This window comes from Oncorhynchus masou, chromosome 31, assembly GCF_036934945.1.
Source record: "Oncorhynchus masou masou isolate Uvic2021 chromosome 31, UVic_Omas_1.1, whole genome shotgun sequence".
NCBI classification, from domain to species: Eukaryota; Metazoa; Chordata; class Actinopteri; order Salmoniformes; family Salmonidae; genus Oncorhynchus; species Oncorhynchus masou.
In genome coordinates, this window is record NC_088242.1 from 28,159,925 (window position 1) to 28,174,106 (window position 14,182).

The window sequence follows — 14,182 nt, forward strand, 5'->3', positions numbered from 1 at the left end:
TCTGCGCATGCTCTGAGAACAGGCCCTTGAATACCTCTGGCACTGCAGCCTGGTGAGTGTTGACTTGATTAAAAACCTTACTGATGTCTTCACAGCCTAAACATATTAATCTGACTGAAGGAGTTTTTGGTTTTTGTTTGGAATATTATAAGTATATATATATTATTTTTTTCTTCTTTTTTTAACGTATATTTTATTCTTCACTTCTCCCTAATATGTTGTTAAGGTTGATCCGTTTTCACCCCATCCAGTAGCTGGCGGCTTGCACCTCTAACGTTTTTGCGGACCGCCATATTTCCATAGAAGAAGAAGAAAAAATCCGTGACCCGGAAGTAGTAAAATATTATTGCTGGCTTGGCTTCAGAGCGGCGCTAATAACCATGTCGAGCAACGAGGTTTTTCAGACACAATTATGTACTATTATGGATATATTCGTTGAATCAGCAGTAAGGGAGGTGTCGAGACTTCTAGACGAGTGCTTTGTTGCTGTTATGGAAAATGAAGAGAATAGTTTGCTAAAGAGAGAAATGACACGCGTGAATAAAACCAACACGGTGAGTTCGTCAATTAACCGTCATTTATTAAAAGCTTCAGGCAGTAACGATGAGGCAGTGAGTGTGTTTTGAATTTTCAGTAACGGTATCACTAAGTTCAATTTACTCTTCATTTTTCAGAGAAAGTTTGCATCATTCATGGAGGTGTTGAGTAAAACCTCGATAGAGAAAATAGCACTGCTAACGTACGTGGTCGAATCAGAAGTGAGAGTGGTGGAGAAAACCGCTCTAAACAGGCCTCTCCGTCTGGCAGGAGGGAGGACGGAAGAAAAACCACAAAGGGGTGAGTATGTAACGTATTTTGCTAATGGTGATTATGTCCCTAGTACCACAGAAGGAGCACACAGTGACAGTTGAATCAACATCTCCGTTTCATGTGTAACGGGGGATAGCCCCCTTTATTCAATTTTCGCCTAAAATTACATACCAAATCTAACTCCCTGTAGCTCCCTGTGGCCCTGAAGCAAGGATATGCATATTATTGGTACCATTTGAAAGGAAACACTTTGACGTTTGTGGAAATGTGAATTGAATGTAGGGGAATATGATACAATAGATCTGGTAGAAGAAAATACAATGGGAAAACAAGTTATTTTTCTACAATCTTTGAAATGCAAGATAAAGGTCCTAGTTTGAGCCATCACTGTGGTTGTAATTCCGATGGTGTCCACATGATGACAGTGTGTGCAAATAACTTGAATTATAAGCAAACTACATGACATTTAGTCACAGGTACATCGTGAAGGAGACATTTGCATTCAAACATTTTCTGCAAGAATATCATCAAATCTGTATACTTGGATGTTGATATAGCTTCTCCAGTATTAGTAGCCATATTATAATTTCAACATTTACAAAACAACCAGTTTTCATAACTCTGAATATTATAATTTTTGTCCAAAAGGAAATGGCATGCTGTCGCAAAAGGTTAGCTATATATACAGGGTTTCCGGATGGTCTTTGGTTATTTAGCTAGCTTTGTTTGACCCCGATTGGTGCTTATTTGACAAAGATACAGTCGATCAAATGAAGACCGGCCGCGTCATCGGCGTGCCATGAAGGCGCTCTAACTAAATTTGGTGTCCTATAGGATATACTACACCCCTAATGATCTAGTGAAGTCTGGTTACGTTCTAGGATCTCTGAGGAATACATACAAACGTGATTTGACTGGTTGAAACAACGTTTGGTGTTACGTTTTCACAGATTCCTTTCTTTGCAAGTTGAACGAGTGGAAATACAAAATCGATCGTGCATGCAATATGTCCTTTTTAGATATGAAAAAGGATTTTATCTAACAAATTGACACTTCATGTTATCTCTGGGACCCTTTGGATGATAAATCAGAGCAAGATTTCAGAATGTAAGTATACATTTCACCTTCCGATGTGAGTTTATCAAACCTATTGCAGTGAAAGTGTTTTGTTGTTAGGAGTAGAGGTCGACCGATTAGGATTTTTCAGCGCCGATACCGATTATTGGAGGACCAAAAAAGCCGATACCGATTAATCGGCCATTTAAAATTGTTTTTGGTCATAATGACAATCACAACAATACTGAATGAACACTTATTTTAACTTAATATAATTACATAAATAAAATCAATTTATTCTCAAGTAAATAATGAAACATGTTCAATTTGGTTTAAATAATGCAAAAACAAAGTGTTGGAGAAGTAAAAGTGCAATATGTGCCTGTAAGAAAGCTAACGTTTCAGTTCCTTGCTAAGAACATGAGAACATATGAAAGCTGGTGGTTCCTTTTAACATGAGTCTTCAATATTCCCAGGTAAGAATTTTTAGGTTGTAGTTATTATAGGAATTATAGGACTATTTCCCTCTATACCACTTGTATTTCATTAACCTTTGACTATTGGGTGTTCTTATAGGCACTTCAGTATTGTCAGTGTAACAGTATAGCTTCCGTCCCTCTAGTTAGTGCGCGCTAACTAGCTAGCCATTTCACTTCGGTTACACCAGCCTCATCTCGGGAGTTGATAGGCTTGAAGTCATAAACAGCACAATACTTGACGCACAACGAAGTGCTGCTGGCAAAACGCACGGAAGTGCTGTTTGAATGAATGTTTACACGCCTGCTTCTGCCTACCACCGCTCAGTCAGATGCTTGTATGCTCAGTCAGATTATATGCAACACAGGACATGCTAGATAATATCTATTAATGTCATCAACCATATGTAGTAAACTAGTGATTATGATAGATTTTTTTGTTTGAATGCTATCTAGCAACTTACCTTGGCTTACTGCATTCGCGTAACAGGCAGTCTCCTTGTGGAGTGCAACGAGAGAGAGGCAGGTCGTTATTGCGTTGGACTAGTTAACTGTAAAGTTGCAAAATTGGATCCCCCGAGCTGACAATATGAAAATCTGTAATGCCCCTGAACAAGGCAGTTAACCCACCATTCCTAGGCCGTCATTGAAAATAAGAGTGTGTTCTTAACTGACTTGCCTAGTTAAATAAAGGTATATTTAAAAAAAAATGGATAATCGGCGCCCAAAAATACCGATTTCCGATTGTTGTGAACTTGAAATCGGCCCTAATTAAACCGGCCATTCCGATTTAATTGGTCGACCTCTAGTTAGGAGCTCTCCTCAAACAATGGCATTGCATTTTTTCACAGTAATAGCTACTGTAAATTGGACAGTGCAGTTATATTAACAAGAATGTAAGCTTTCAGACAAAATAAGACCCTTATCTATACCGACATTTGTTGTTTCTCTAAAATCTGCGATCGTGACCCAAAGCGCTGCTTGATTTACAACTGTCCCATCAACGGGATGCCCATCCGTAAGATTAATATGTGTTAATATGTGCAACATCAATATTATATAGATCCAAGATAAAGCATAGCAGTGTGAACAGACAACACAGAGTTACACATGGAGTAAACAATTAACAAGTCAATAACACAGTAGAAAAAAGAGATTATATATACATTGTGTGCAAAAGGCATGAGGAGGTAGGCAAATAATTACAATTTTGCAGATTAACACTGGAGTGATAAATGATCAGATGGTCATGTACAGGTAGAGATATTGGTGTGCAAAAGAGCAGAAAAGTAAAAGTCTCCAACTTCAGCGATTTTTGCAATTCGTTCCAGTCACAGGCAGCAGAGAACTGGAACGAAAGGCGGCCAAATGAGGTGTTGGCTTTAGGGATGATCAGTGAGATACACCTCTGGTATTACGTGTTACAGGTCACGACATCAGACACGATTCAAACACTCATAATGCACCTCTTTATATATCCTAGATATCTTCCTTTTCATATAGAATTAGCTCAGGCACTTCCTACAATTTTAATACCACAGTGAAAATACCTATTTACATTATCAACAAAATCATTGTCCATCTCTTCAGGAACATAGTGTGTCACACTGGAAGCATGTTGGGCACCTCTGGCATCCTCAGGTCCTCTCCTGGCACCTCTGGGATGTTGGACACCTCTGGCATCCTCAGGTCCTCTCCTGGCACTTCTAGGATGTTGGGCACCTCTGGCATCCTCAGGTCCTCTCCTGGCACTTCTAGGATGTTGGACACCTCTGGCATCCTCAGGTCTTCTCCTGACACTTCTAGGATGTTGGGCACCTCTGGCATCCTCAGGTCCTCTCCTGGCACCTCTGGCATCCTCAGGTCCTCTCCTGGCACTTCTAGGATGTTGGGCACCTCTGGCATCCTCAGGTCCTCTCCTGGCACTTCTGGGATGTTGGGCACCTCTGGCATCCTGAGGTCCTCTCCTGGCACCTCTGAGATGTTGGGCACCTCTGGCATCCTCAGGTCCTCTGAACTGGGCGTATGTCCTTCCGGTTCATTCCATACTTTCGGCCCTTCCACTTCACTTTCGGCCCTTCCACTTTGACCTTTGGTGCGAGGAGCTTGGGGAGCTGTTGGCAACAGAGAGCGAGTGCGTCTCGACGTTAAGCGCTGTACAGGACTGCTGCCGTAGCCCTCTGGGAGTCCTGCACTGCTTCTTCCATTGTAGCACAACAGCTGTATACCAGGATGTCATCAGCCATGACACCTATTCCTGGCAGTCCCTGAAGTGCATCATGTTGCCTTTGGTGATATTTCTCTGCAGCTGGTTTCACTCAAAGGCTCTAATCTGGTCCACTTGTATCTACCATTGTGGGTCCAAAATGTGGTGAGGTAACTACTCTCTTCCTCCAAACGTACCTGCTAGTAACCATTTTTTGCATCCATAACTGAAAAGATTTGCGCTTATGCCAGGCTTGGCCATATCTATTCAATGGTAGGCATTTAGTATGGTGTCCTACATAAGGCTTTGTTTGGGGCACTTGGATCGAGGCAGACTCTTATTTTGCCAGGCTTTTCCACCACAACCATGTTGCTTATTGACTTAGTAGGTTTGGTGACCTTCATAATGACACCCTGTTCATCCTTTGAATCAACAGCCTTTATCATTTCCTTCAGTGGAATGGGAATTTGGTGGGGAAGCTGTTGAACTGGTCTAACAGACTCATCCACCACCAGGTGTAGCACTTCTGAGACCATGTTATTATGTGAGTACTCAGGTCGGAGAGTTTGGTCAAATTCAAACAATTCTTTACTCAGGTATTACATGTTACAGGTCACGACATCCTAATCAGACACTAATAATGCACTTGTTTATATATCATAGATAGGTACCCCCACTAGCGACATCGCTGGGTTGGCATTATGTCCATTATCTTAACAATGAGGTAGTCACCTGGAATGCCTTTCAATTAACAGGTGTGCCTTGTTAAGTTAATTTGTGGAATGTATTTCCTTCCTAATGCATTTGAGCCAATCAGTTGTGTTGTGACAAGGTAGGGGAGGTATACAGAAGGTAACCCTATTTGATAAAAGACCAATTCCATATTATGGCAAGAACAGCTCAAGTAAGCAAAGAGAAACGACAGTCCATCATGACTTTAAAACATGAAGGTCAGTCTATATGGAACATTTCAAGAATCTTGACAGTTTCTTCAAGTGCAATTACAAAAACCATCAAGCGCTATGATGAAACTGGCTCTCATGAGGACCGCCACAGGAAAGGAAGACCCAGAGTTAACTTTGCTGCAGAGGATAAGTTCATTAGAGTTACCAGCCTCAGAAATTGCAGCCCAAAGAAATGCTTCAGAGTTCAAGTAACAGACCCATCTTAACATCAACTGGTCAAAGAAGACTGTGTGAATCAGGCCTTCATGGTTGAATTGCCACAGAGAAACCACTACTAAAGGACACCAATAAGAACAAGAGACTTGCTGGGCCAAGAAACACGAGCAATGGACATTAGACCGGTGGAAGTCTGTCCTTTGATCTGATGAGTCCAAATTTGAGATTTATGGTTCCAACCGCTGTCTTTGTGACGCAGAGTAGGTGAACGGATAATCTCTGCATGTGTGGTTCCCACCATGAAGCATGGAGGAGATGGTGTGGGGTGCTTTGCTGGTGAAACTGTCACTTAACAAGCATAACCAGCATCCCATCTGGTTTGGGATTAGTCCCACTATCATTTGCTTTTCAACAGGACAATGATCCAACAAACAGCCAGGTTGTGTAAGGGCTATTTAATCAAGAAGGAGAGTGAGGGAGTGGTGCATCAGATGACCTGGCCTCTACAATCACCTGACCTCAACCCAATTGAGATGGTTTGGGATGAATTGGACCGCAGAGTGAAGGAAAAGCAGCCAACAGGTGCTCAGCATATGTGGGAACTCTTTCAAGGCTTTTGGATAAGCATTCCAGATAAAGCTAGTTGAGAGAATGCTAAGAGTGAAAAGCTGTCATCAAGGTAAAAGGTGGCTACTTTGAAGAATCTCAAATATAAAATATATTTTGATTTGTTTAACACTTTTTTTGGTTACTACATGATTCTTTGTTATTTCATAGTGCTGCTGTCTTCACTATTATTCTACAATGTAGAAAATAGTAAAAATAAAGAAAAACCCTTGAATGAGTAGGTGTTCTAAAACTTTTGACTGTGTGTCTCTCTCACACACACACACACACACACACACACACACACACACACTAGTATAGTTTCTGCTCTGACATCCACTGTCAACTTACATAGACAGTTGTTTTTCTTTCTAAATCATGTCCAACCAATTGAATTGGCCACAGATAGACTCCAATCACGTTGTCACAACGGAACTGTCCGTGTATCTCCGAGATATACTGTTTGCCTCATCACAATTCTATCTGGGGAAGGGTATAAAACAATTTCTAGTGTGTTGAAAGTTTCCCAGAGTACAGTGGTTTCAATCATTGGGAAATTGAAAAAATATGCATCTACCCAGGCTCTGCCGACAGCTGGCCATCAGACCAAACTGAGCCAATGGACAAGAAGGGCTTTGGTCAGGGAGGTGACCAAGAACCCCAATTACCACTCTGACAGAACTACAGAGTTCCTTGGGTGAGATGGGAGAACCTTTCAGTCTCTACACCACTTCACCAATCTGGGCATTATGGGAAGGTGACCAGATGGAAGCCACTCCTGAGGATAAAGGCACATGACTGGAGTTTGCAAAAAGGCATGTGAAAGACTCCGAGCATAAGGCAAGCATTTTTGTGGTGGCAGCAGGGACTGGGAGACTGGTAAGGATAGAGGGAACAATGAATGGAGCCAAATACAGGAAAGTCATTGATTAGAACCTGCTTCACAGTGCAAAAAACCTTAGACTGAGATAAATGTACATTGCAACAGGACAATGACCCTAAGCATACAGCCAAAGCAATGCTGGAAAATCCTTGACATACCCCAAGATGACTCAAATCTGTAATCGCCGCAAAGGTGCTTCTACAAAGTATGGACTCAGATGTAAATACTTTTGTAAATGGGATATTTCTGTATTTTAATTAGCCAAAACCTCCACAAACATGTTTTCACTTTGTCATTATGTGGTATTGTGTGTAGGTTAGTGAGAAATGCATTTAATCAATTTGGAATTCAGGCTGTAACACAACAAAAGGTGGAATAAGTGAAGGGGTATGAATACTTTCTGAAAGCACTGGTGTATTACAAGCAATATTGGTACCATGATTGTCCCAAAAATATATGTATATATGCAGTTGAAGTCGGAGGTTTACATACACTTAGGTTGGAGTCATTGAAACTCGCTTTTCAACCACTCCACAAATTTCTAGTTAACAAACTATAGTTTTGGCAAGTTGTTTAGGACATCTACTTTGTGTATGACACAAGTCATTTTTCCAACAATTGTTTACAGACAGATTATTTCACTTATAAGTCACTGTATCACAATTCCAGTGGGTCAGAAGTTTACATACACTAAGTTGACTGTGCTTTTAAACAGCTTGGAAAATTCCAGAAAATGATGTCATGGCTTTGGAAGCTTCTGAAAGGCTAATTGACATAATTTGAATCAATTGGAGGTGTACCCGTGGATATACTTGAAGGCCTACTGTCAAACTCTGTGCCTCTGCTTGACATCTTGAGAAAATGAAAAGAAATCGGCCAAGACCTCAGAAAAAAATTTGTAGACCTCCACAAGTCTGGTTCATCATTGGGAACAATTTCCAAACATCTGAAGGTACCACGTTCATCTGTACAAACAATAGTACGCAAGTATTAACACCATAGGATCACACAGCTGTCATAACGCTCAGTAAGGAGACTCGTTCTTTGGTGATGTGCAAGTCAATCCCAGAACAGCAGCAAATGACCTTGAGGAAACCGGTACAAAAGTATCCATGTCCACAGTAAATCAAGTCCTATATCGACAACCTGAAAGGCCGCTCGGCAAGGAAGAAGCCACCGCTTCAAAGCCGCCCTTAAAAAAGTCAGACTACGGTTTGCAACTGCACATGGGGACGAAGATCGTACTTTTTTGGAGAAATGTCCTCTGGTCTGATGAAACAAAAATAGACCTGCTTGGCCATAATGACCATCGTTATGTTTGGAGTTAAAAGGGGGATGCTTGCAAGCCAAAGAACACCATCCCAACGGGGATGGCAGCATCATGTTGTGGGGGTGGTTTGCTGCAGAAGGGACTGGTGCACTTCACAAAATAGATGGCATTATGAAGAAAGAAAATTGTGGATATATTGAAGCGACATCTCAAGACATCAGTCAGGAAGCTTGGTCGCAAATGGGTCTTCCAAATGGACAATGACCCCAAGCATACTTCCAAAGTTGTGGCAAAATGGCTTAAGGACAACAAAGTCAAGGTATTGGAGTGGCCATCACAAAGCCCCTGACCTCAATCCTATAGAAAATGTGTGGGCAGAACTGAAAAAGCGTGTGCGAGCAAGGTCTACCAACCTGACTCAGTTACACGAGCTCTGGCAAGAGGAATGGGCCACAATTCGCCCAACTGGTTCTGGGAAGGCTACCCAAAATGTTTGACCCAAGTTAAACAATTTAAAGGCAATGCTACCAAATACTAATTGAGTGTATGTAAGCTTCTGACCCACGGGGAATGTGATGAAAGAAATAAAAGCTGAAAAAATTTTTTTGCTCCTATTATTCTGACATTTCACATTCTTAAAATAAAGTGCTGATCCTAACTGATTTAAGACAGGGAATTTTTACTAGGATTTAAATGTCAGGAATTGTGAAACTGAGTTGAAATGTATTTGGCTAAGGTGTATGTAAACTTCTGACTTCAACTGTATACATGCATGCATACACTACCGTTCAAAGGTTTGGGGTCACTTAGAAATGACCTTGTTTAAAAAAACTTCTTTTTTTTAAAGCAAAATAAAATAGTTCCTTTTTAAATAATATCAAATTGATCAGAAATACAGTGTGGACATTGTTAATGTTGTAAATTACTTTTGTAGCTGGAAACTCCAAATTTTTATTTGTAATGGAATATCTAGGTAGGCGTACAGAGGCCCATTATCAGCATCCGTCGCTCCTGTGTTCCATTCCAAGTTTAGAATTTTAAACGGCTAATTGGTCATTCGAAAACACTTTTGCAATTGTTAGCACAGCTGAAACTGTTGTTCTGATTAAAGAAGCAATAAAACTGGCCTTCTTTAGACTAGTTGAGTATCTGGAGTTTTAGCATTTGTGAGTTTGATTACATTCTCAAAATGGCCAGAAACAGAGACTTTTCTTATGAAACTCGTCAGTCTATTCTTGTTCTGAGAAATGAAGGCTATTCCATGTGAGAAGTTGCCAAGAAACTGAAGATCTTGTACAACGCTGTGTACTACTCCCTTCACAGAACAGCACAAAGTACATTAGTGTCTAGTTTGAGAAACAGACGCCTCACAGGTCCTCAACTGGCAGCTTCATAGTACCTACAAAACACCAGTCTCAACGTCAACAGTTAAGAGGCGACTTCGGGATGCTGGCCTCCACGTTGCAATTGCCACCAAGTGGGTTAACCCTACTGGCGGGATGTGTAGGGTGTTTGAATTTCACACCAGCGACCTGGGTTTGCTTCTCTGCCCTGCCGTTCGCTATGCAATTGTTGCTACACAGTGTAGTCTGAGTATTGTTAGGTAGCACAGCCGAGATGGTTTAGAGATCTACTATGACTTAGGTGTGCAGTGTTTTTGTGTTGTATTTTGATGTCTTTTTCTTAATTGTATGTATGTACTGGTTTCTTTATGTCCAAAACAAAATTAACAATGGCCATCTCTTTTACAGGTGAGGGATCTGTCTCTGAGTCTAATCATCATGATGATCAACCTGACTTTGTCCCCCTGTCCTCACCTGCATCAGATGAGGATTTGCTCCCTCAGTTTCATCCACAAGACGAGTTTGATCTTGAACCCCAGAGCCTGTTTGCAACAGACCAAGACAAACGAGACAGGCAGCCCTTCAGCTGTTCTCATTGTGGAAAAGATTTCAAGATGAGATGTTTATTGAATAAACACTTTCGGACCCATTCAAAACCCTATAGCTGCTTGCAGTGTGGGAGATGTTTTAGCTTGAAGAGGCGGCTTGAGGAACACTCCATGACACATTCTGGAGAGACACCCTTCAGTTGTGCCGAATGCGACGCAGTGTTTCGCCAGAAACCTGCTTTGCAGTCACACATGAAGCGACACAAAACAAAGAAAACGGTCACATGCACAGTTTGTGAAAAAAAGTTTCTAGGGGAAACTGGACTAGAGAGGCACAAGTGTAGTGGTGATGCACCAAAGACATTCAGCTGCTCTCTTTGCCCAAAGACCTTCAAGTGGAGACGCAGACTGGTCGATCACGAGGCTACGCATTCAGGGGAGAGGAAGTATTGCTGTGAAACCTGCGGCAAACTTTTCTTTACCACTTCAACCTTAGCTGTCCATAAGAGGAGTCATATAGAGAAGGATCATAGCTGTAATGTATGTGGCCAACGTTTCAGCGATGCACCTGCTCTCAGAAAGCACATGGGGGTCATCCATCCTGGAGAAACAAAAGAAAAATATTTTGTTTGTGACGTGTGTGGCAAATGTTTTGGCCGAAAGTGCCATCTCAAAAGCCATATGACTCTACATGGGGCAGAGAAACCTTTTTCTTGTGATATTTGTGGAAAAAAGTTTAGTCAAGGTGCTAATCTCAGCAGACACAAGAGAACTCATACAGGCCAGAAATTGTATTGCTGTGACGTTTGTGGTAAAAGGTTCACCCAGTCCGGAACCCTGAAGATCCATAAAATAAGGCACACTGGTGAAAGGCCTTACAAGTGTGATGTCTGTGAGAAAGCCTTCTTTGAGCCTTCCTCCCTCCGGAGTCACAAAAGACGTCACCTTACACTTCAGGAAAAGCTGCAGTCTGGCCCAAAGCTGCACTCTGGGCCAATTCAGCCGTCTGGGCCAAAGCCATATGTCTGCAATCACTGTGGTAAAGCCTTCTATGTGAAAGTTTCTCTGGATCAGCATGTGCGCATTCACACAGGAGAGAAACCGTTCAAGTGTGACATTTGTGGGGAAGGTTTTAGGTATCATCATTCACTTAAAATTCACAAGGTCATTCACACAGGGTTGAAACCATATTACTGTAAAGTTTGCGGGAAAGGGTTTATGTACAATTTCCTTAAAGTTCACATGCGCACTCACACAGGCGAGAAACCATTTGAGTGTGATCAATGTGGTAAGAGGTTCAGCCAGAAAGGTCATCTAAAATCTCACGAGCGTGTGCACACTGGTGTCAAAGCATTTGTGTGCAAAGACTGTGGGAATGCCTATGCCTGTAGACACAATCTAAAAGTCCACAAGTGCAAGTACAACTGGAAACCAGCTCCTGGAAACAGTGCAGAGGATTACTGAAGAAACAGGTCTAAGATTAATGGCACAGGGCCTCTGAATAATATGGCAGTGTGAAAATGTTGGTGCTCAAGAATTTACTAAACTAAATGAAACAGCCTCAGTTTTTATGTTGAAAATGTGACCTGCGTGACATTCCACCTTAGGAAAAATCAAATATTTTACAATTGTAGTTAGCTTTGGGCTCTTAAGTACATTTTAATAAATCTCTATAGTCAAACTTCTCTACTTGAATGTTTATACTTAATGAGTGTTATTGTTTCCCTTTAATCTCAGTGTCCACAGATCTTCCTTAGAAAAAATGCACAATATCAGAAGATAAAATCACTCAAAGTTATGGGTGAACTGGGAGAGCGCAATGGTCCTCTTTTGACGAACTGGTACAGAGACAGATACAGTGGGGAAAAAAAAGTATTTAGTCAGCCACCAATTGTGCAAGTTCTCCCACTTAAAAAGATTAGAGGCCTGTAATTTTGATCATAGGTACACTTCAACTATGACAGACAAAATGAGAGGGAAGAATCCAGAAAATCACATTGTAGGATTTTTCATGAATTTATTTGCAAATTATGGTGGAAAATAAGTATTTGGTCACCTACACAAAAGCAAGATTTGTCTCTCACAGACCTGTACCTTCTTCTTTAAGAGGCTCCTCTGTCCTCCACTCGTTACCTGTATTAATGGCACCTGTTTGAACTTGTTATCAGTATAAAAGACACCTGTCCACAACCTCAAACAGACCAAAGAGCTGTCAAAGGACACCAGAAACAAAATTGTAGACCTGCACCAGGCTGGGAAGACTGAATCTGCAATAGGTAAGCTGCTTGGTTTGAAGAAATCAACTGTGGGAGCAATTATTAGGAAATGGAAGACATACTAGACCACTGATAACTCCCTCGATCTGGGGCTCCACGCAAGATTTCACCCCGTGGGGTCAAAATAATCACAAGAACGGTGAGCAAAAATCCCAGAACCACACGGTGGGACCTAGTGAATGACCTGCAGAGAGCTGGGACCAAAGTAACAAAGCCTAACATCAGTAACACACTACGCCGCCAGGGACTCAAATCCTGCAGTGCCAGACGTGTCCCCCTGCTGAAGCCAGTACATGTCCAGGCCCGTCTGAAGTGGATGATTTGGATGATCCAGAAGAAGATTGGGGGAATGTCAGATGAAACCAAAATATAACTTTTTGGTAAAAATTCAACTCGTCGTGTTTGGAGGACAAAGAATGCTGAGTTGCATCCAAAGAACACCATACCTACTGTGAAGCATGGGGGTGGAAACATCATGCTTTGGGCTGTTTTTCTGCAAAGGGACCAGGACGACTGATCCGTGTAAAGGAAAGAATGAATGGGGCCATGTATCGTGAGATTTTGAGTGAAAACCTCCTTCCATCAGCAAGGGCATTGAAGATGAAACGTGGCTTGGTCTTTCAGCATGACAATGATCCCAAACACACCGCCCGGGCAACGAAGGAGTGGCTTCGTAAGAAGCATTTCAAGGACCTGGAGTGGCCTAGCCAGTCTCCAGATCTCAACCCCATAGAAAATCTTTGGAGGGAGTTGAAAGTCCGTGTTGCCCAGCAACAGCCCCAAAACATCACTGCTCTAGAGGAGATCTGCATGGAGGAATGGGTCAAAATACCTGCAACAGTGTGTGAAAACCTTGTGAAGACTTACAGAAAACGTTTGACCTCTGTCATTGCCAACAAAGGGTATATAACAAAGTATTGAGATAAACTTTTGTTATTGACCAAATACTTATTTTCCACCATATTTTGCAAATAAATTCATTAAAAATCCTACAATGTGATTTTCTGTATTTTTTTTTTCTCATTTTGTCTGTCATAGTTGAAGTGTACCTATGATGAAAATTACAGGCCTCATCTTTTTAAGTGGGAGAACTTGCACAATTGGTGGCTTACTAAATACTTTTTTTGCCCCACTGTATAAGGCAACCACATGTATCAGCATTTGGCTTTGGTAACACTTTCTGAACACCCTCTTCCTTTTTGTCAGCTCACAAGATCTGAATTTTTCACTGTTTTAAATACTTATAACCAATTTGGTATGTTTATTGTTCAAACAAATTCCACAAAATAGAGGCCCTTGATCGGACTGCATTAGATGTCTTATGACATACTCTTCATTTTACTGCCGATGGTGTGAACATTTCTGCTCGCGCGCTTGTTTGATATCGGACAATAATAGAGTGGGACTGGAGACATTCGATAGTGGATAAGAGGCCCTCTGTGATTCTGCCAGCAAGACCAAGCTAGAAAAAGAGCCAATTTATGCTTCATCTGAAATTGTGGTCGGAGGCTACGTATGGATGGTGTAAAGCTGTCCCAACAGCAGAGTCCTAACAGAAGTCCCAACACCTTACCACTGCTACACCTG

At 41.6% G+C, this 14,182-nt stretch overlaps 1 protein-coding gene across 2 annotated transcripts; it reads left to right on the forward strand.

Moving 5' to 3' along the window:
• Positions 1-340: 340 nt before the first annotated feature.
• LOC135523741 (zinc finger protein OZF-like) lies at positions 341-12,008 on the forward strand. 2 transcript variants are annotated; one of them, XM_064950608.1, is made up of 3 exons: positions 341-554; positions 675-837; positions 10,180-12,008. In XM_064950608.1, the coding sequence occupies exons 1-3, from the start codon at positions 381-383 to the stop codon at positions 11,781-11,783; spliced, it is 1,941 nt and encodes a 646-aa protein (XP_064806680.1). In that variant the 5' UTR covers positions 341-380; the 3' UTR covers positions 11,784-12,008. The 2 variants fall into 2 exon arrangements, with proteins under 2 accessions (XP_064806680.1, XP_064806681.1); XM_064950609.1 differs by lacking the exon at positions 341-554 and adding an exon at positions 4,985-5,092 and having other exon boundaries at positions 747-837.
• Positions 12,009-14,182: the final 2,174 nt, after the last annotated feature.